Raw genomic sequence first — 21354 nt, 5'->3', positions numbered from 1 at the left:
TAGTGGCCAAGTTCCTGGCTCCACAGGAAACGTAGATCTTGGGGAATTTACTCCTACCCAATCACCAGGTTCACACTAGCAGTTTGGGGCAGGGTGGCAAATGAAAAGGGTCTCACCTAGTTTCCCTCACCTGGAAGAACATGAATGGGAAGCCCACACGCAACAAGGAGAAGTTCCACTTGGTATTTGAGGAAAAATATGAACAGAAGAAGACAAATAGGAGTCGCAAATCACTTCTGCACACTGCAAATTTGACTCTGCATTTACAGTCAGCTGCAATGACTGTGCAAATGCAAAGTCTTTGGTGCACCGGGCTTTGAGGGCACATATGTTCAAGGGGAGTTTACACTGTGTATTTGAGATTACATGTGAATAACGAAAGCCATAGGAACTGCTAAGCATTTCTGTGCATTGAAAATTGCAAACTGAGACTTGGCATTCGCAAAACCATTGTAACTGACTGCAAAGTCTTTTGTGCATCAGGCACCAGATATTATTACGACACAATTTAACATTAGTCAATAGGTAAACAATAAAAATCATGAAGTGTTGATTAGGAACTGTCAGGATTAAAACGAATGTTGCGTGGGTCGCCCAGAGGTCAGCAGTGAGCGTTTAACTCACTGAGCCCTCTTGAGAGATGTAAGAGAAAAGCAATAGATTCTCTTCTCATTACCCCTCAAGTTAGTTTTTGATCATCTCCCATTCAAAGCTGATAGCCCAGAAACCAATTACACCCTCACCATCCTTATTCTGTGCATTAAAGATTCAGGAATTCAGACCCAACCAGTTTTACTTCCGCACACATGCAATCATCCTTCTTGGTAAGTATCTCCATTTTACCAATAAAGAATACTTCCATCCATATCCATACTAATATTATAAAGAGAGAGCCCAAACCTTTGAGGCAGGTAATCTCAGTAACCACAGCACCAATCACAACACCCAATACAGCGTTGGAAAGGGCAGTTGCAGCAGAAGGACATAGGCTATGCAGACGACCACCATATACATTTAAAAGGTAAAAGGACCGTGCCAGCAAAGTAGTCCCTTGTGGGCGTGTCTGCGTTCTGCTGTGGGCGTGTGCTGGGGAATGTGACTCAAACTGTTGTGGGTGTGTGCTGGGGGCGTGACAAACGCTGGGGGCGTGTGGTACGTTCCGACCTTCATGCCATGTGAGTCGTACATATAAGCGCCAATTACGCAATTGCGCCGCATCAAGGGGCACGCTGGGGGCGTGACATGCTGGACCATGACAAACGCTGTGGGCATGATTATGGGGTGCAGGGGTATTTAAAGGGACCAGGGTGGGATTAGTTTTTAGGGTGTAAAAGGTAATAAAATAAAATAATAAATAAATATAATATAAATAATGCAATTTAAAAGGATAAATGTTTAAATGTTTTAATTAAATTAAAAAAATGTGTATATATATATATATATATATATATATATATATATATATATATATATATATATATATATATATATATATATATATATATATATATATATATCACTTAAAAAAACCAGAGGTTTCAGGCCTTATATAGTTAGGAATTAGCATTTAAAAAACTATTGAAATTGCTCCTATATAGTTGGTTGTACTAACTATATTTCGCGCACCCGCAAGCCACTGCTGATGATGTCACATATTACATCATTCATGACATCTCAAATGACATCACTGATGACATCACTGATGACATCACTGATGACATCTCAAATGACATCACTGATGACATCTCATTTGACATCACTGATCACATCACTGATCACACAAAATTACTGTGTCATATTACTTGAAATCACGCTGCTAGATAATACATGAGCATTTTTTTCAAATTTCTTACACAATTGGAAATATTAGATCCATTATAAAGAAATGTACATAGATGAATTCATTTATCGTGTACATATATTGAAATGTTCTTTTTCTACCGATTTGTGTATTTTAAATATGCTCTCATTTTGTATAAAATCTGTATAGTTGATTTTATCAAATATGTATAATGAATGGGATAATATTTAAGTGTTCCATGTGGGCACTCTCGTTTTAATTACATCAATGCAGCGATACAATGTGTAGTATTTCTTCCATTGTTATGACACAATTCTAGGCACTGTCACTTTAAAAGTCCTGCTCAATGTTACGCAGTTTGTCATGTGATCAAGCCTCCCTGGAGGCGAAACGCGTCATGGCGGCAGCGCTGGCTTCATTGAATTAAATCACCTTTTCACCAGCACTTCTGGGTCGGCTCTCTGTTACTTCGCATTTCGGCATCTTGTGCCCTGAGTGACAAGCTTCGATATATACATATATACAAACATATATTTAATGTTTTAGTAATGTTCTTTTACAATGTATATGACTTTACCACACATGCATTTGCGTTATAATGGCATGCGTGATAAAGTCATATGCATTGTAAAAGTTTTAGAAATTATGGCTTTGCGGAGTAATAGTCCTGCGTTATAAAAATTGTGGAGTGATGGTATGCGGGATGTTTGTTTGCGGAATATCATCACATATTCGTTTCCCGCTGTTCTTACTTTTTTTATGACCCACACCGACGCTCTTCTGCAAACCTAGCCCTGAACCCTAAAAATACCCCCGTACCCCAAAACCCAAACCTATCCCTGAACCCATACACCTGTACCCCCAAAACCCAAACCTACCCCTGAACCCTAAAATACCCCTGTACCACACAACCCAAACCTAGCCCTGAACCCTTAAAATACCCCTGTACCCCAAAACCCAAACCTAACCCTGAACCCTAAAAATACCCCTGTACCCCAAAACCCAAACCTAGCCCTGAAGCCTAAAAATACCCCTGTCCCAAAACCCAAACCTAGCCCTGAACCCTAAAAATACCCCTGTACCCCAAAACCCAAACCTACCCCTGAACCCTAAAATACTCCTGTACCCCAAAACACAAACCTATCCCTGAACCCTAAGAAAAACCTGTACCCCAAAACCCAAACCTATCCCTGAACCCTAAAATACCCCTGTACACCAAAACCCAAACCAACCCCTGAACCCTAAAAATACCCCTGTACCCCAAAACCCAAACATAGCCCTGAACACTAAAAATACCCCTGTACCCCAAATCCCAAACCTAGCCCTGAACCCTAAAAATACCCCTGTACCCCAAAACCCAAACCTAGCCCTGAACCCTATAAATACCCCTGTACCGCAAAACCCATACCTATCCCTAAACCCTAAAAAAAACCTGTACCCCGTAAACCAAACCTATATCTTAACCCTTAAAATACCCAAACACCCCAAAACATATACCTCAGTACCCCAAAACATATACCCCTATGCCCATACTTACCTTATCCAAACATTTTTAAAAAAACATACTTTTACCATTCATACATTACGACGAATTTCGTTGTAAATGTATGAGTGGTAAAAGCATATAAAATGTAATGCCATGCGTTATAATGGCATTGCGGAGTCATGGTATTTTCGTAATGAAAGTATGCGGAGTGATGGTATGCGGAGAGAAAGTTGCGAATAATGGGTGTTTACCACGGGAAACAATCATTCAAGACTCACACAATTCTAAATGTTAAACGGTCGACGATGGCCCTCAAGCGGGGGCACAACGAATGAGCGTGTCACATTACACACATTCTATTTCATACCCGGACAACGTCGGGACGGGCTGCTAGTTACAAATAATTCACTTGGACATTATCATTTTCAAAGCTTGTTAGGAATCCCTACAACATACAGAGACCTTGTAAATTTACCATGCTTTCCAGTGCCACTTTCTTTGCGGTTTGTGTGCTCATTGCACTGTTGCATGTCCTTATCAGCACTGAGATTAGGTCTGGCCATGCATGCGTCTACTATCTCTAGCAAAAGCAGACACATAACTTACATATTGATGATGTCCGAATATAAACAAATACCTATATTTTAGAAAGAAAATGAAGAAAAAATATGTGTCCGCGTCCAGGGTTGTAAACTTAGGAAGAAAACAGTATTTCTGTAATTAGCTCACCGAATATAGGGGTCTATTACGATAGCGGACGGACTTTGTCCGTCCGCCATCCCGGTGGAAACGGGACAGTCCGCCACATGTGCGGTGGTCCCGCCATAGCAATTATGATGCGCCCGCCACAGTGGCGGGCGCATCCAGCATTTTTAAGATTGTGGCGGGCGGTGCTCTCAGCACTGCCCGCCGCAATGCTAAAAATGCACGTTGTACATTTCAATGCAAAATATGACAGGCACCGCATGGTGCCTGTCATTTTGTACATTGAAATGCTGGTGGGTACCATAGGTACCCCCCATGTGCACCCCCAACCCCTCCTTCACCCTCGGGGCCCGCAACGGGCCCCAAAGCAAAGACTGTATGCCTTTCCAAGGCATACCCCGAAGCCCATCCTAATATGGCTGGCGGTGTCTGATAGACACCGTCACCATATTAGACCATTTTTTTCGCAGCAGTCGCAAGGCGACCGCGGTGGAAAAGCGTTGGACGGTCTTTCCGTCCGCCGCGGTCCCCCCGCCATTGTAATATGGCGGGTGGTAAATTGCTGGCGGACGGTGACGGATGGCGGACGGATCGCCACCGCCTGCATGGCGGTGGAGATCCGTCCGCCATCCTAATCGGCCTCAAAGATTTGATCAGTACAAAAGCAATTGTTTTTTCAATTATCATTTTTCCATGATTCTTTATCCAAGGGGTATCCTTTTCCGAGCAACCTTTAAAGAGACAGTATTAACGCCCACATATGCTTAATAATTTGAACACAAAACGCGAGTACATTAGTCACGGAAAGACTATTCATCATGAGTCAAACTAAAGAAACGGTTCGCCGTTTCTAGAAGAATGGTTGCTTACAAAGTTTCAGTTTTCCATAAGTCTTCTCGGCCATGTCACTACCCTGTGATGTCATTGTTTCAACAGCTGTTTCTGCCTTTCCTGCAAAAGAAAATCCCCTTATCCCACAAGCTTACAGAAGGCTCTACTGTGCCAAGTCTTTGAAGTCAGGGTGCTGAAAGATTATTCAGCCCAACGTCTTCCAAACACATGTTGCAATATATTATGCAGACCGACTCCATTCCAGTTTCAAATTTGATCTAATATTCCAAAGGGATGCAGAGAAAACTCTACAGAAATACAATCTGGCCTGTCAATAAAAACGAAGCTCAGCTCAACTTTCCACCTCGATTTATTTCTGTTTCTATATCAATTACACACATTTTACAAGCAACATGTTTGTTGTACTTTCAATACACATCATCACCTCAACCTATGTTGCAGATCAGAAAAAAATCGCTTTTGGTAGTTGTAAGGTAGATCATGTTTAATTAAATCCTATTTACCTGCAACTATAACTTCTAATTAGGTAACCTTAAAAGTGTACAGACTATTATCAAAGATTGGACCGCGAGAAAAGCTTAACTCTGAGAACATTTCAGAAGTATGTATTGTACAGACTATTCATGGTGGCTACACTGCACTACCCTTTAATTCAGCCGCTGCACTTTCTAATAGCTGCAGGTAAAACCAGCTATTTCAGGTGCACGTACTTCTGTTTCTGTGGACTTTTGTCTCAATGGTTCTTTATTCAGGTACTTAATACTTTCGTCACTTGCTGCATGCTAGGGGAGTGTGGGTGTTTTCCAATTGAAAAGAAATGCTAATTACCTCCTTTCTTTTCTAAGGCTTTGGAAGACACCTTATGACATGTGAAGCACAGCACCTTCACAGATTCATCATCAACCTTGGACGAATCCTATTGGGTGCGTTCACATTATTTAAGATTCATTGAAGCGCACTTCCGTTCGGATCCAGGGAAAGTCATTTTCCACCAAACAGAGTAGCTTTTCTGCAGGCAGTCCTTTTAAACCTGCTATAAAATGGGTTGAATGCGTCCGAATATTATGTTTGTAATTTCAACCTGTAGATAAGATATGTAAAGAGACGCTTTGAGTCCTGTTTCATTTGTGGTTTTTTTCCTTTTCAATTCTCGGATCCAAATTTTAATCGCACTCCTGGTAATACATCAATTGGTTGGTGATTTTCTCTATCCAACCTGCAGCTGAAGGGGAGGCACCAGTTTAATTTTGGTTGGGATTCCAGGCGTATAATAGCCGCCACCACTTCAGCGGTACTTTAGTCGAGGTTGAAGCTGACTCCATTAGCAGACGTCATTCTGTCTCATTGTCTCTCAGCACAGCAAGAATATGACAAGGTGGATGCAGTAATCGATCAGGTTTTGATTGGACCCTATCAACCTCTTTGTAGCATCTTCTTGAGAACCCCGTCTCCACTGGCTGTCACCACTGATGCCAGTAATAAAAGGACTGAAAGCCACAGAGGCTGTACTTGTAGCAAAGAGGTTGAGTGCAACGGCAGAAGCCACCGCTTCTCCATCCAGAGGGTGTTAAGTGCCATTCTGACAACACTCTGGTTCATCGCATTCCCATTGGAGAATGACGCTCTTTAAGTTGTTCACTCTTGAACAGATGAGGATAATGTTACTTTCTAGGGTGAGAAAACAATCTGTAAACTCCCATAATTAATTTAGGGTAAAGTTAAGAGTTTTTGCTGGCTTTTTTACCCCAGAGAGAAAAGTCATGCTTTTGCACATCTCCGCCATTCATAATCGATCTCACAGTATATCATAATGAGAATCCAGATCAATACGCAAAGCGGACTATAAGGATGCCTACTTATAGAGAATTTGTCAAGATTTCCATGGTGTAGTCACTGGACCTCTTATAACTGTCTCAAAATGTATAAATCTATGAAAATCGTCGGTGTACATATATGCTGCATAGACTCACATTTTTTGTGTAAATCGGGCTCTAAGGAATTAGTAATTGACGCAGGTATCCACAGTTGTATGAACAAGGATCCAGCAGACTAAAAAAGTGTACAAAACATTCTTGGGGACTGGTCAGATGGCAAAACATCTTCACCATATCAAGTATCTCTAACCAAGACATATGAATGGTCACTCTTTTTTTAACCAAAGCATGATCGAGCGGTTCCACTAACAAAACCATTTAACGCTTGAGTATTTACATCATGACAGTTACAAACCCATACTGACACCTACTAAATTGGAGTTGTGTGGTTATGATAGAAATTTGCAGGATCATCCTTACCTTATATTTCTACAATTACTGCACCATCCCCACCGGATTACAAGACTTCAAATTACAGGAACACCATGAAAAATTATCACCAGCCAAAGTCTGGGAACAGCTACAGCGGTAATCAAGATTACAAATGGCAAAGGGGCAAATCATGTGCATGCAGCAGCTAACCGGAATGAACAAGTCTAGAAACTGTGATCCTGAGTACATTGGGAAGGGGTCATTGAGTGGGGATAGAGACGTAAGTAAAAAGAACTATTTTTTTGTAACTATTTGTTGTCCTTTCACCTTCAGGTAACTGCCTATAAAATAACGTAAACATCTTAAGGGAAAAAAAAGCGCAAGCGAAACTAATGTGTTGGAAATTTATTTTTTTCACATTATGAAAGCTCAGTTGGTTAATGTGGTCGCTGCAGACGTCTGTATGTATAACTAGAAGGTCAGAGAACTGCATCCTGGTTGGTGCCTTGGGGAATAGACGTGTATTTTTAGGCTGTGATGAAAAACAGAACTGTGAATATGTAAGCTGTTATTTTAAGATTGTATTTCACAGTATAAGATAGGTTGCCGCAAAATGTTAAAATACAATTTAGCATGCTTTTAAAATATGCAGTAATGTGGAGAAGCCACAACCTTTTTTTATTTTTAAAGAGGGTTCCATTATTAGGACTAAGCCCAGAGCTAGCAGCAGCTGCACAGTGTCACTCAAAAAGAATGAGTCTTTGTTATCATGAAGCTTCAAATGATTCTGTTGATAAATTAGATCTAAGCATTTTTAAAGAACTGCATTTATTTATATTGTTTTCACGTAGCAGGCACCCTGATGAGAAGATTTGTTTGTCTTAGCTTTCTGGCCCTCCATTCAAAACACAAGAGAAACCCTCCTTTCCCTTTCAGTCTAGGTTGCTCAAGGTCAGCGTTAATGGTTCAAGTTGTTTTTCCAACCAATGATATAAGAACTGTTTATTATTATTATTATTATTAAAGAAGCATGAAATGCTGTTTCCAATTGATCTTGCCAACTTCGAGATCTCTGTGCATGTGGCTATACTTGCCACAAAGGACCTGAATACATACTGGGTCAGCTTGCATTGGTGGCGCCCTCCCTCAATAACCTCCTCCTCCAGGGATTCCCTCACTGACACCATCTTATAGTGCCACCATCTCTCAATAGACCCCTCTGCAATTGATTTCATTTCCCTTCAAATGTAAGGTGGTAGTGCTTTACATCACAAACACATGTTCAACAGGGACAATGAATGATGTGTGTGTAAATGAGTGTAACGATTCTTCTATAAGACAATAAGTGCTACAAGGCGTAGGGGGCATATGTCATTCATACTAGTATGCATTATATGTTAAGAGTAGTTGGCCTGGAAAAAGACAAACTCAGGAAAAGTAGCACAGTGGTTGAGTTGTATATACTAATAGAAGTTATTTACCTTTGGTAACGCCTTATCTGGTAGAGACAATATCTAGCTGCAGATTCCTTACCTGTGAATTTCCCCAGGTGCCAGACTGGATCCGGAGGATTATTTGTGAGCAGTACCCCTGATCGCCGGTAGAGGGGCATTGTCGTCTGCGCCAGAAGTGACGTCCGCAGCACCTATATAGGCGCCACCTCGGCGCATTGATGTCTGTTACTTTTCACGACTTTAAATGCCAGAAGTGCAGAGCCATGAAGTGCACGGACACTGGTGTGTCCAAACTAGAAATCTGAAAGGGATCATCCCTAACCATAGAAATCTGTCCACAGATTGGTGAGGATGGGTGGGTCGGTAAGAAATCTGCAGCTAGATATTGTCTCTACCAGATAAGGGGTTACGGAAGAAGTAACTTGCTCATCTGATTAAGACATCTAGCTGCAGATTCCTCACCTTTGAATAGATACCCGAACAATACCACCTCTGGTAGTGGCTTTGCAGACAATTCAGACTAAGAAGTCCTGCAGGACCAAACGGGCACAGTGCCAGTCCCTGCAGACCGGACTGTCCAGCAGTAATGCTTAGTAAACATGTGCAGAGATGGCCACGTTGACAGATACCCAGGACGGGAACTCAACGGGCTAGTGCAGTGGTCGCAGCCTTAGCTCTGGTGGAATGAGCTGTCAAGCCTTCAGGAGGCTTCTCTCAGACAGAGCAAGGCAGATCTTAATGCAGAGAACGACTTACCGAGAGATGGCCCGCTCCTGCTCTGCTTGAACTTGATTCAGGCCAACATAGCCCACAAAGAGTTGGTCAGCCATCTGGAACTCTCTTAAACGGTCCAGGTAGAACGACAGCGCTCTTTTTGGGTCCAGACGGTGGAGTCACTACTCTTCTTTAGAGTGCTGTGGAGGAGCACAGAAAGTGAGCAAGGTGATGACTGGCCCACATGAAATGGTATTACCACTTTTGGCAAGAAATAGACCATATGTTATGTTAAAGGAGCTTGTTAACCGCATGTTCACCAAGCGGTTTCATGGCGTTGAGGAACAGGGAGGCGGCATCAACAGGGCAAAACATTGGCTTATGGTTAAGCCTGAGAAAACAGCAGGGTCTTAAGGAGTTTTCTAAACTGGGTATAAGAGGACATAGACCTCAGTTCCATGGGGAGAGAATTCCAGAACTGTAGGGCAAGGACCGAAAATCTAAGACCGCCGTGCTTCTTGCGTTTAAAAGCCGGAGTGGACAGTAGGGTCAGGTTAGAGGAGCGCAGCTCCCGGGGGGGGGGTGTAGCGCTGAATCTTCGATGAGACAAAGACTGGGCCAACACCAGCAAGAGCTTTAAAAATAATGCAACCCATCTTGAAGTTACAGCGCTTGGCCACAGGGAGCCAATGAAGACTCTTCATTAGGGGGTAACATGATGGTGTTTGGGTTGGCGACAGATTAGCCAGGCTGCTTGGTTTTGAACCAGCTGCAGGCGACGTAGTTGGTAAGCTGGAATGCCAACATACAAAGAGTTGGCATAGCCGATTCGAGAGATTACCAGAGCCAGAGTGACCAGGGTCAGGGCCTCAGTGGTCAAGAATCGTCTGATCTTTCGGATTCTGCAAAGATGGTAAAAACAAGCAGAAGTGCAAAGCACCCATTTGTAAGGAAAAGCTGATAGAAACCGAGGCTTGGATGATAAAGCCTATAGCTCACTCACCCTACTAGCTGATGTAATGGCCACAAGAAAGGCTGTTTTGATGGTGGGCAGCCTGAGGGAACAATTGCGTAACGGCTTGAAGGGAGCACACATCAGAAGTGTGAAAGCCAAACTAAGGTCCCTCTGAGGAATAATGAAAGGGGAAGGTGGGAGAATATGTAGAAGGCCAGTGGTGGAGGTGAAGGCGAATCCTGCCAACAACTGGACACCTATGATCTAAAAGGGCAAGATTAGGAAGGTTTGAAGGTTGCAGCTGCCGGGGGTGCAGTGGTGGCTGGACCAGACCGCTGGCTACTCGGCCCACAAGTTCGGTAGGAACCGCGCCCTCATCCACGCTGAGGCTGGGAAGCTTGCGCGGCCTCAATGGCTGAGATAGGGTTGACATGGTTTAAAGTCCCTTCCGTGGCCACAGAAGGAGCGAAAGGCAGACTGGGGACGTGGGGCAGCCGGGAGGCCCAGGAACTTGGCCATAGCCACGAGTCCTTAAAGCACTCCAGCGCCAAGTCTGCCTTGTCTCCAAAGAGACAGGTGCTATCGAAGGGCATGTCCATGAGGGAAGCCTGTACATCCCCTGAAAAGCCAGATGTTCTCAGCCATGTGTGGCACCTGAGGGCCATCGTTGACGAAACTGCTCTACCCGGGAGTCGGTTATGTCCAACCCCAGTGTATAGTGAACTTGCCTGTGTCTCTCCTATATGTTACTACTGGAGAGAGAATGGCCCAGGCCTCCTCCGGGACCTGTGGCAGCACTTATGCAGCCATTTACCACAGTGTGTTGGCATAGTAGCCCAATAAGCATACAGTGTTCACTGACCGCAATGCAAGGGTGGTCGAAGAAAACATTTTCTTACCCAAGCTATTCAGCCTCCTGGATTCCCTGTCCAGGAGAGTGGTAGGGAACGTGTCATTGGAAGTGGAGACTTGGACCACCAATATCTTCAGGGTAGGGTGTTGGATGAGGAAATTTGGGTTCCCTGCAGTGGGGAGGTGGCAACGTGCAGTTTTCCTATTCACAGGAGACCCTGTGCTGGGTTTGTACCAGGTCCCTAGAATATGTCAGCGAGGGCTTTGTTGAACGGGGTAGGAGTTCAGGGGAGACTCACAGTTGCAACACCCCTGTTAAGATGTTGGTCTTGACTGCCACTGAGGACAAACTAAGGTCAAGGACCTCAGCCTACCTCTGCACCACCACTGTATATGTAGCTCCCTCCTCCATAACCGCGGTAAGCGGAGAAAGAATACAGATATCTGGAGATGTGTCCAGTCCGCGGGCATCACCAAGTTTCTCACACCAGTCCATGTCCTGCTTGTACTGGTATTATAAAGGATCCTGACACCCCTCCCATTCCTCCCCTAGGCCTAGCCCTTCAGAAAAGTGCTGGGTAAATCGGCGCTCAGAACGGCACCGGGGAAGGTCGTAGTGGCACCACCAGTGGCAGTCCGGATCCATGGGAGCCCATAAGGGCAGGGGCCAAAGCCGATGGCGTGAAACCGATAGAGCCCCATCCGACTCTGCGGGGCCCAAAGGCGTTACGGAGGAGTCGTGCCGCTCAAAAATGAGGTGCATGGACTCCTAAAATTCCTTTTTTTGAGCGGGGTCGCTCCTGCTCCCGTAAAAACTGGAGGGCGCTGTGTGCTTAACTCACCCTTGGCCGACATCAGGTAAATGTGGAGTGCTGCGCAGCGCAGGAGTAGTGACTCTGCGCTGGGTGTGTGTGTGCCTGGAAAAGGTACAGTACAAGGATAGAGCAGTACTGTGTGTATATTCCTGTTGGGAATCCATTACATGAGAGATATAGTGATGTGCACTGCATGTGCAATGAAAGCATATGTTGAGTCTATGTGTAGTAGCAGGAAGTACAATAGAGGATGGGTGGAGTGTTGTTCACTGCGCACATGGTGAATGTGCACCCTGGCAGTGTGTTTGCAAATAGCACACCCTGATACAAGACCAAAAAGCTATAGTTCTGAAGAGTGTGTGCAGACAACGTGCATGTTGAATGTGTGTGACTGTAATGGTACAATGCCTGGAGGTAAGAAGTACTGGACAGCAAGTGTGGTAGGAATGTACACTGAGTGTAAGAATGTCTGCAATGGCACATTACATGAAGGACCCTGTTGTTCCAATTTGGGAACCCCAGTCCTGCCTGGTGAAGATATTTGGAGTAGATGAATCCCCCTCTCCACACCCCCCGACAGATGTGTGTATGTACCTATTCCTGAGAGTTTGGTTGGGCATACACTGGAGGAAGGGACTCTCCCCCCTTTACACTTCAAAAGTTGCTCTTTGATTCAGTGATAGATCACAATGAAGGGACCTGGACACATCTCAGGAGGGGGATGGTCTGATAAGGGGATCATAAAGGGCAGGGAGTTACCTTTTGATGCGCATATCAGGTGGCCTTGCAAGGAGTGCCGTGGGGGTGTCGCCAAGTTTGCACCACCTTGCCAACCACATATGCCAGCGGGGGACATCGCTGAACTTATTTTGGCGAGAAGCGTGAAACTTGGTCTGCCGATATCAGCAACCACGTACACCAAGAGGGACTGCCGGTAGCACTGAGGCCTAGAGTTCGTCTCATTGCCCGGACAGAAGGATCACTGCTGTGACCAGTGGGGCAAGCCTGCACACTGACCTGCACCTGACAGATTCCCCGAAGAATGCAAGGATGCAGCCAAAGACATTGCACCCTTGCTGGGGCTCCAGTCAGGAGCCGGAGGATCGAAACCTCTCCTTATATTCCCCCAGTTTGGGGAGAAGTAAAGTATCCTCGTGTTTGCTGAGTGGGAGCAGCTCTGATTGCTGGAAAGAGCATGCAGTGTTACTTGAAGGTGGGAGTCTGTGCCTGCTAGGTGCTGCTGCACATACCGCAAGCAGCTCAACTTCGCCTAACAGGATCAGGACTCGGGAGCCCCTGAGGAGAGGGCACTCATTGCACTGCTGAACTCTTCCACACCACCTGAGGTTAAGACTGGAAGTCAGTCTTTGGGGCCCCGGGAGACCTGCTTCTAACAGTGGCACCATAAACACTTTTGACTAAATTCTAAGGAGTCAAAGAGGAACTCTTGTGTACGACCTACTAGTAAGCATTCCATGGATAAGGCCACCACTGAATGGAGATTGAACCCAACGACGTTGTAAGAAAGAGGGTGGGACAGGGATTTTACTGACGACTCGTGCACTAACTTGAAGAGGATTGTGTTATTGATCATAAATGCATGTGTAGACTTCGAAATAAAATACTTATTTTTCTTACAAAAGAAAGTATTTGAGCGGACATTGATTTATTGTCAGTCAACGTGCATGTTGAATGTGTGTGACTGTAATGGTACAATGCCTGGAGGTAAGAAGTACTGGACAGCAAGTGTGGTAGGAATGTACACTGAGTGTAAGAATGTCTGCAATGGCACATTACATGAAGGACCCTGTTGTTCCAATTTGGGAACCCCAGTCCTGCCTGGTGAAGATATTTGGAGTAGATGAATCCCCCTCTCCACACCCCCCGACAGATGTGTGTATGTACCTATTCCTGAGAGTTTGGTTGGGCATACACTGGAGGAAGGGACTCTCCCCCCTTTACACTTCAAAAGTTGCTCTTTGATTCAGTGATAGATCACAATGAAGGGACCTGGACACATCTCAGGAGGGGGATGGTCTGATAAGGGGATCATAAAGGGCTGGGAGTTACCTTTTGATGCGCATATCAGGTGGCCTTGCAAGGAGTGCCGTGGGGGTGTCGCCAAGTTTGCACCACCTTGCCAACCACATATGCCAGCGGGGGACATCGCTGAACTTATTTTGGCGAGAAGCGTGAAACTTGGTCTGCCGATATCAGCAACCACGTACACCAAGAGGGACTGCCGGTAGCACTGAGGCCTAGAGTTCGTCTCATTGCCCGGACAGAAGGATCACTGCTGTGACCAGTGGGGCAAGCCTGCACACTGACCTGCACCTGACAGATTCCCCGAAGAATGCAAGGATGCAGCCAAAGACATTGCACCCTTGCTGGGGCTCCAGTCAGGAGCCGGAGGATCGAAACCTCTCCTTATATTCCCCCAGTTTGGGGAGAAGTAAAGTATCCTCGTGTTTGCTGAGTGGGAGCAGCTCTGATTGCTGGAAAGAGCATGCAGTGTTACTTGAAGGTGGGAGTCTGTGCCTGCTAGGTGCTGCTGCGCATACCGCAAGCAGCTCAACTTCGCCTAACAGGATCAGGACTCGGGAGCCCCTGAGGAGAGGGCACTCATTGCACTGCTGAACTCTTCCACACCACCTGAGGTTAAGACTGGAAGTCAGTCTTTGGGGCCCCGGGAGACCTGCTTCTAACAGTGGCACCATAAACACTTTTGACTAAATTCTAAGGAGTCAAAGAGGAACTCTTGTGTACGACCTACTAGTAAGCATTCCATGGATAAGGCCACCACTGAATGGAGATTGAACCCAACGACGTTGTAAGAAAGAGGGTGGGACAGGGATTTTACTGACGACTCGTGCACTAACCTGAAGAGGATTGTGTTATTGATCATAAATGCATGTGTAGACTTCGAAATAAAATACTTATTTTTCTTACAAAAGAAAGTATTTGAGCGGACATTGATTTATTGTCAGTACTGTGTGTACTTTAAGTTATGAATCATGTTCACTCACCTCCCCCTCCTAAGAGGGAGCCTACAACTGCTGTACACAGCTACAACTGAGAGTCAAGTGCAGAAGGGGTACTTAGCCCAGTTGCTCAAGATCCATAGTAGGTCGGGCCTTGGAACATCAGGAGTTAAAAGCCTCAATCACCACGTTTGGGTCCAATAGCCCCTGCGTGCCCCCTGGCACTCTGAAAGGGATTCTAACAAATGTTCTCCAGGATATCTGGTGTAAATGCGCTATTTACCACACGTTTACAGCATTTATTTCCATAGACATAGTGGTTAGGTTTAAAGTTAGGGATACACTCCCCCTCATCCCCCCTCCACTCCGCGCCCCCCCCCCCCCCCCCCATATGTGACTGCATCATTACGGTACTAATGAATAAGAGCGTGGGTATGGGTCTGCTTGGCTAGGAAATAGAGGAGATGTTTTGAAAGAAAGAACTCGCTTACCACAAATGTTTTACAAGGCCAAAAGCAAAAATGCTTTCACAAAACAAGACACTGCTGACAGGACTCGAGTCCGGGTACCACGCGGGTGGACGGCGTCCCCCCACTTATTTTACTGGGAACCCGATAACTGGAGCAAATGGAGCCACACATTCATTCTTTGGCCTCTCAGGGGCGAGATCAGAGCTCATTCAGAAGCTGCTCACGTGCTGGCTTCTCTGATGCAATCGCATCTAAGGGGTGAGCCAGGGGATGTAACGAGTCTGATGGTGCAAGCCACTTTCATGGCGTCACTTCCTATTGTGACATCAGCGTCCCCCCACTTCTTTTTTTAGGACTTGTGCCCTGACTGCTAAGAACACGGCAGTCACCACTGCGCCCTAAGTAGCTTGCTTCAAACAGGACACACATATTTTAACACATTCCTATAATCATTGTCAACCTGTCCCAAAACAAAGGGAAGAACGCATTCAGGTGCTGCTCTCGTCTTACACAGGTACAACTTAACAGAAATAAATAAACGCCCATAGAGAGCAGTAATCCGAAATGCACCTGTGAAAACAACCCCGGCGTCCATGGTCTAAAGAAGGAATGGATAACACGTGCATTTCTTTTTTGCCAGATTCCAGCTGCTTTATTTTGTTTAAAATGGACTTCAAAGTTTAAACACTGTCCTGGCTTAACAATTAAGCTTTCCAGATGGTATATTCCGAAGCACTTTTAGGCTAGGTTTTAATCTAGCACCTGCAGACCTTCAAGTCAACATTTTATACACCACTGAACGAAGACAGACATTTTGAGCGTTTGACATTACAGCTTTTGCTGCCCACCGTACACAGAAGGCCTAGCGGTCCGTCTCTTCACCCCGTAAACATGGCGCCCACGTTAATAACTTGTCTGGACTCAAAGAAGACCTACCTGATAGCAATGACGTCAGGTACACGCTGGGTTCAATGTGCGTCCGATCCAAATCTGCCTGCGCGCCTACAACATAAATGCATATTTTTAATATCCTGCTCTCTAGCATGGAAAGCTCAACACACATTCCTCGACGTGAACCCAGTTAGTGTAATAAAGGGCTAGTGTAGAAAGGTAAAGTCGGGTCTCTACAGGGACATTTCTCGGAGTATCAACAGTTCCATTTCATGAATTGGCTCTCTGTTTCGGACCGATTGCGCGAGTAAACCGCAAATAAAAAAGGGCACGGATTTGTACAACTAGAGAGTAATGTATATGGTGCATGAAACTATATATTATACCTTAATGACGTTATGATAAGAAACATTACTTTTCATAGTACACGGAAACGCTGTTTTTTTACAATTTTTTCTCCATCACGTAAAAGGTCTATTTTTTCTAAAAAAAAAAATCCTTCAACTGGTCGAATAAAAAGTCTGTTGTCCTACGAAATGATTCCCTTTTGGGTTAACTGTTTTCACTGAAATTACTAGCTCTAGCATGCGACCTCTCTACTGCTAGCAAGGCACCAGCATAGATTATTCTTGCTGCATAAAGCAGAAGTATGACCAGAAGCAGAAATATTACAATATTACAAGAAGCCTCAATTACTTGGATTCAGTATGTGACGTAGAAACGTGTGATAGTAAAAAATATGTTTACTAGCTGTTATGAAGGATTTCTGAGGTCATTAGTATAAGTACCAACGGACATCCAGTTGGTAATATCACACCTGGAATTACAGCTATTGTGGGTGGTACGGAAATTACCGGGTGCAATATTACTGCAGTATTACAGTTTTTCACTTATGAATGGTGAATTACAGTGATAATCCACGATTATTACAGGTTTTACCCGCAAAATAACTATTGCGTCCTTTTACCAGTTACAATGTGTATGGGGGAAAAAATTAAGGGGAGCTTCATGATGCAGCTGGTAACTGCAGTTACCGAATAATTCAAGATTTGCTCAAAACTTTTAACAAGGGCCTCGCAAGTATAAAAAACAGGAACTAATGGGTGGCACTTACCTCCACCCCCAATAGCGATGCATCCTTTCTAACAAATTCAAAACTCAGATTCCTTTTCTCTTTCAAACATCTTTGATTTCTAAGGAAACAGCAATTACAATTAACCATTGACAAAGCCAAGAGGTCTTGATATTTTATATGCAGAAGTTCTTCTTTATCAATTGGCGACTCTCTGTAAGCATAGGCGAGTCCGTGGATGTGAAAATAAGTCAATATTTGGATAGATGAGTCAGTTCATAGATGGATACTGTTAGAACTGGGGGTCTCTAGTTGCAATGGCATACACCTTTGACCAAATAGGGACCCTTGCTTCTAAGTCAGAGAAAGGGGATTACACTACTGGATAACCCCTGCTCACCCCCATGGTAGCTTCGCACGAGCAGACAGGCTTATCTCAGAGGCAGTGTGTTAAGCATTTGTGAACACATACAGTAATAAGTGAAAACACTACAGATGGAGACAACACAGGTTTATAAAAATAAGTATTCTTTACATAGACTTATCACAAGATCATAAACGACAAAACGACAATACTGTACTCAATAAGAATTCTCAAAGATGGTAGAAATAGTTCAAAAATAGGGGATTCACTTAAAAGCAGTCTTTAGCAACAGATAACCCCAACGGGAGTTATTACGACATCAAGGTAAAAAAATCCTAAAGTACGGCGCCGACTGCGAGATGCGCGGCGTCGGGCCTGGAGTCAAAACAGACCCACAGAGAACAGTATCTGGGAAACGTGAAAACAAAGACCGCTCACGGCATTGGGGAGGTGCGGCATCGTTGGCGCGTTGCGGCGTCAGTACCTTACTTCGGGGAAGATGATGCGTCGGTGTCCTGGATGCTTGCGCAGGCAGGGGAGGCGTTGGTTCCTGGTTGGAGAGGAGGTGACGTCACAATGGCACTGGAACCACGGTTCCGTACGATGTCGATGGATTCTTGACCACCCACATCGACGATCGGCTCCGCGATGATGTTGGCTTCGGAGTCGATGTGGCACAGCAGCAGGCGTCGGGTCGGCGTCGCAAGTCGGAGCAAAGCTCACGACTACGTTGCAGATTACGGCGTCGCTCGCCAGCGTTGGTATTGCAGATTCCTTCTGTAGCACTAGAACAGCAAGTTCCAGATGCAGGCAAACAGAAGGGGGTGAAGTCTGGTATCACTGAGACTTTGGTCAGGAGGCAAGCTCAAATCAAGCCCTTGGAGTAATATTCTGCAAGATGATGAAAGTTCTTTGAAAGTTCCTTCTCCTCTCCTTGACACTGAAGACACCACTGTAGGCCACCCCAGCAACACAGCACACTGGCAGGTGGGCAGTCCAACTCCTACAGCTTCCTTGGTTCTTCTCCTTGGCAGAGGTTTGTCTTTTTGTTCCAGAAGTGACCTAAAGTCTTGGGGTCTGGGCCCCAATATTTATATCAGAAAATCCTTTGTCCTCGGAAGGCAGAGGGTCCTGTACCCAATCCAAACCAGTTCTGCTCAGTCCTGGAGCACTTTGTGGACAAGATTCCTTCTTTCCTTTGACAGTGTGGGCCAGGAACATCAGAAGCACCACAGGAGGTGGAGCCAGCATTGTGGAAGGCAGGCACAGCCCTATTCAAGTCTCAGGTGCAAATCCACCCACCCATCTACATGCAGATAGCTCTTTTCAGCCCTGTGCCGACTAACCCTGTCTCCTGGAATCCCTCAGCCACTGTCACTCAAACTCCAGACAAGGAATACACAACCTAGCAGAGGCAGGCTTGGATAGTTAGGCAAGAAAAGATCTACTTTCTAAAAGTGGTATTTTCAAACACAGAATGTTAAAACCAACTTCACTAAAATATGTATTTTATCATTCTGGGTTCAGGCATACTAAACTCGAATTTCTACCTAGCTCTTTGAGTCAGTTAGGATTATAAGATGTTATAATCAAACAGCCCATTCTGGCCTATGGGGAACAGGTAGCCTTGTAATAGTTAAAAACAAAAATGGCTGTAATTCACTATTATGACTTGCCACACACATCAGGGTATGTCCTACCTTATACTTACAATGCACCCTGCCCTTGGGCCTACCTTATGGGTGTCTGATATGAAGAAAAGAGAAGGTTTAGGGACTGCAAAGTGGGTGCACCTACCAAGTTGACATGGCAGTACTAGACTGCACACATGCTCTGCAATGGCAGCCCTGAGACACACTTTACAAGCTGCTTCCATGGGTGGCACAACCAGTCCTGCAAGCCCACCAGCAGCATTTGATTTACAAGCCCTGGGCACATGTGGTGCACTGTACTAGGGTCTGACAAGTAAATCAAATAACCCAATCATGGAGTCTCTATTCAATACATCAATTTAACATAGGGAGCACTTGCACTGTGGCACTGAATAGCAGTGGCACAGTGCCCAAAGCATCTAACCAGCAAAACAGATAAAAAACAGAGGAGGCAATCAGTGAAAAATGGAAGGGAGACTCACACCAATGATACCAGGTCTAACAGATGCATAAGTGAGTGTAATCATAGATGGACATTCGTATGGATGAATGGCTGAATAGTCCATGTCTGGATCAAGTGCCAAGCCAAAAAGTGCTCTGCTCAGTCTGTATTGCAGTTCTACGGCTAGAGGTACCTGGGGCTCATTAAGAGAGTAAGAGGAAAGACTCCCCTGCATGTTTGTCCTCATGTGACAGAAATTATAAGCCGGGATACAGATGTGCTTAGCCTTCCCTGCTGACTCCATAGGGTCGTGCCAGCAGGAATGAAGCCAGAGCTTGTGTGCTCCTGCTGCTTCGCTATAGGCAGGAGCAGAGACCATCAAACAAAAACTATGCCTCTCACTAGGCAAGCACCTACACTTCCCTCCCAAGTTATTCAGTTTTTTCTGCTGCAGGCTGGGAAAAATCATCTAATCATTAACATTTTAACCATCAGCCAAGCAATACACCAGTGTGCCAAATAGCCACAGCAAATACATAGAACCTTAGCACAATGGATAACTCCTTACAGCGATTGTGGAGCCATATGCTATAACGGAAATGTTGGTTGAATACACAGGGTCAACTGCTGGAGTGATCTGTATTGGCCCTCTATGATTTGCTCTTCCTATCATATTTGTGCAAAATGTGGGGTTTCACCACAAGATCGCATTGCATATTATCCCTCTAATTTATATGGTGACCACCTGTGCCTACCATCGTGTATATTATGCCCATGTCCTCTATATGAGTCTTCCCAATTACATTCTGCAGTGGACCCAAGGAACTCTGAACTAAACAGCAAGACTTACGACTACTTCCCCGAAATTCTTCCATATTAACCCTTGTTGTCCTCTCTTTTTTTGGCTTCCCGGGCAAGGACAGCAACACTTTAAAGGTTAGATGCACTATTCAAAGATGTCAGACGCTTTTGAGGTTCTGTGTACTATTCACAACTGGCTGTATGTTTAAGCCCCTACTTTTAGGTAAGAAAGGATCCAACCTTCTATCCGCATAATATCACTTCGATATGTTGCCCTTCTTCTACTTAAAATTCTTACATTCAACAAGCTTACTAGGCTGACAGAACCTTTTCTGTCTTAATGCCCGCTCTATGAATTTCCCTTTAAGTCTTTGCGATATAGCCCAACTGTCGATGTCCCGTAAGTCACCTGGAGCTTAATACGGGGCATATGTTAGGTTCCTGCTGCCTGTCCCAAGGGGAGCGTTATTCTCTTACATGTTTTGCCAGTCCTGCAGGAGGTTGGGTACTTGCTGAGCACACGCCCCGTGCCTGCTGATGCCCCTGGTGCAGATACCCCCAGTCACTCGCTCGTGCCTGCTGATGCCCCTGGTGCGAATACCCCCAGTCACCTGACCACAATCACCAGTCCTTGCCGCAGACTGTAGCCTGCCGATACTGGGCACTGTGCCACTCTCACCAGAGGAGGGAACGAGTCAGACGCTGTGGCCCTACTGCTGCCACCCTGAATAATCTGGAGATTTGCATTGTGGGATCGCTCCTCAGCTACAAACTTCACAGAAAGCAAAAGTTTCAGTATAG

General features: G+C 45.1%; 1 protein-coding gene across 2 annotated transcripts in view; it reads right to left on the bottom strand.

The window, feature by feature from the left end:
• Positions 1 to 21354, bottom strand: part of KIAA0586 (KIAA0586 ortholog) — a 637696-nt gene that overhangs the window by 29784 nt on the left and 586558 nt on the right. For both annotated transcript variants that reach the window (XM_086937986.1, XM_086937987.1), the window contains exon 30: positions 16268 to 16333. In XM_086937986.1, the coding sequence (XP_086794112.1) occupies positions 16268 to 16333 (66 nt within the window). The remainder of the gene's footprint in view (positions 1 to 16267; positions 16334 to 21354) is intronic.

This window comes from Lissotriton vulgaris, chromosome 9 (genome assembly GCF_964263255.1).
Source record: "Lissotriton vulgaris chromosome 9, aLisVul1.2, whole genome shotgun sequence".
In the NCBI taxonomy this organism is placed as follows: Eukaryota; Metazoa; Chordata; class Amphibia; order Caudata; family Salamandridae; genus Lissotriton; species Lissotriton vulgaris.
This window is presented reverse-complemented; position numbering and strand designations above follow the sequence as displayed.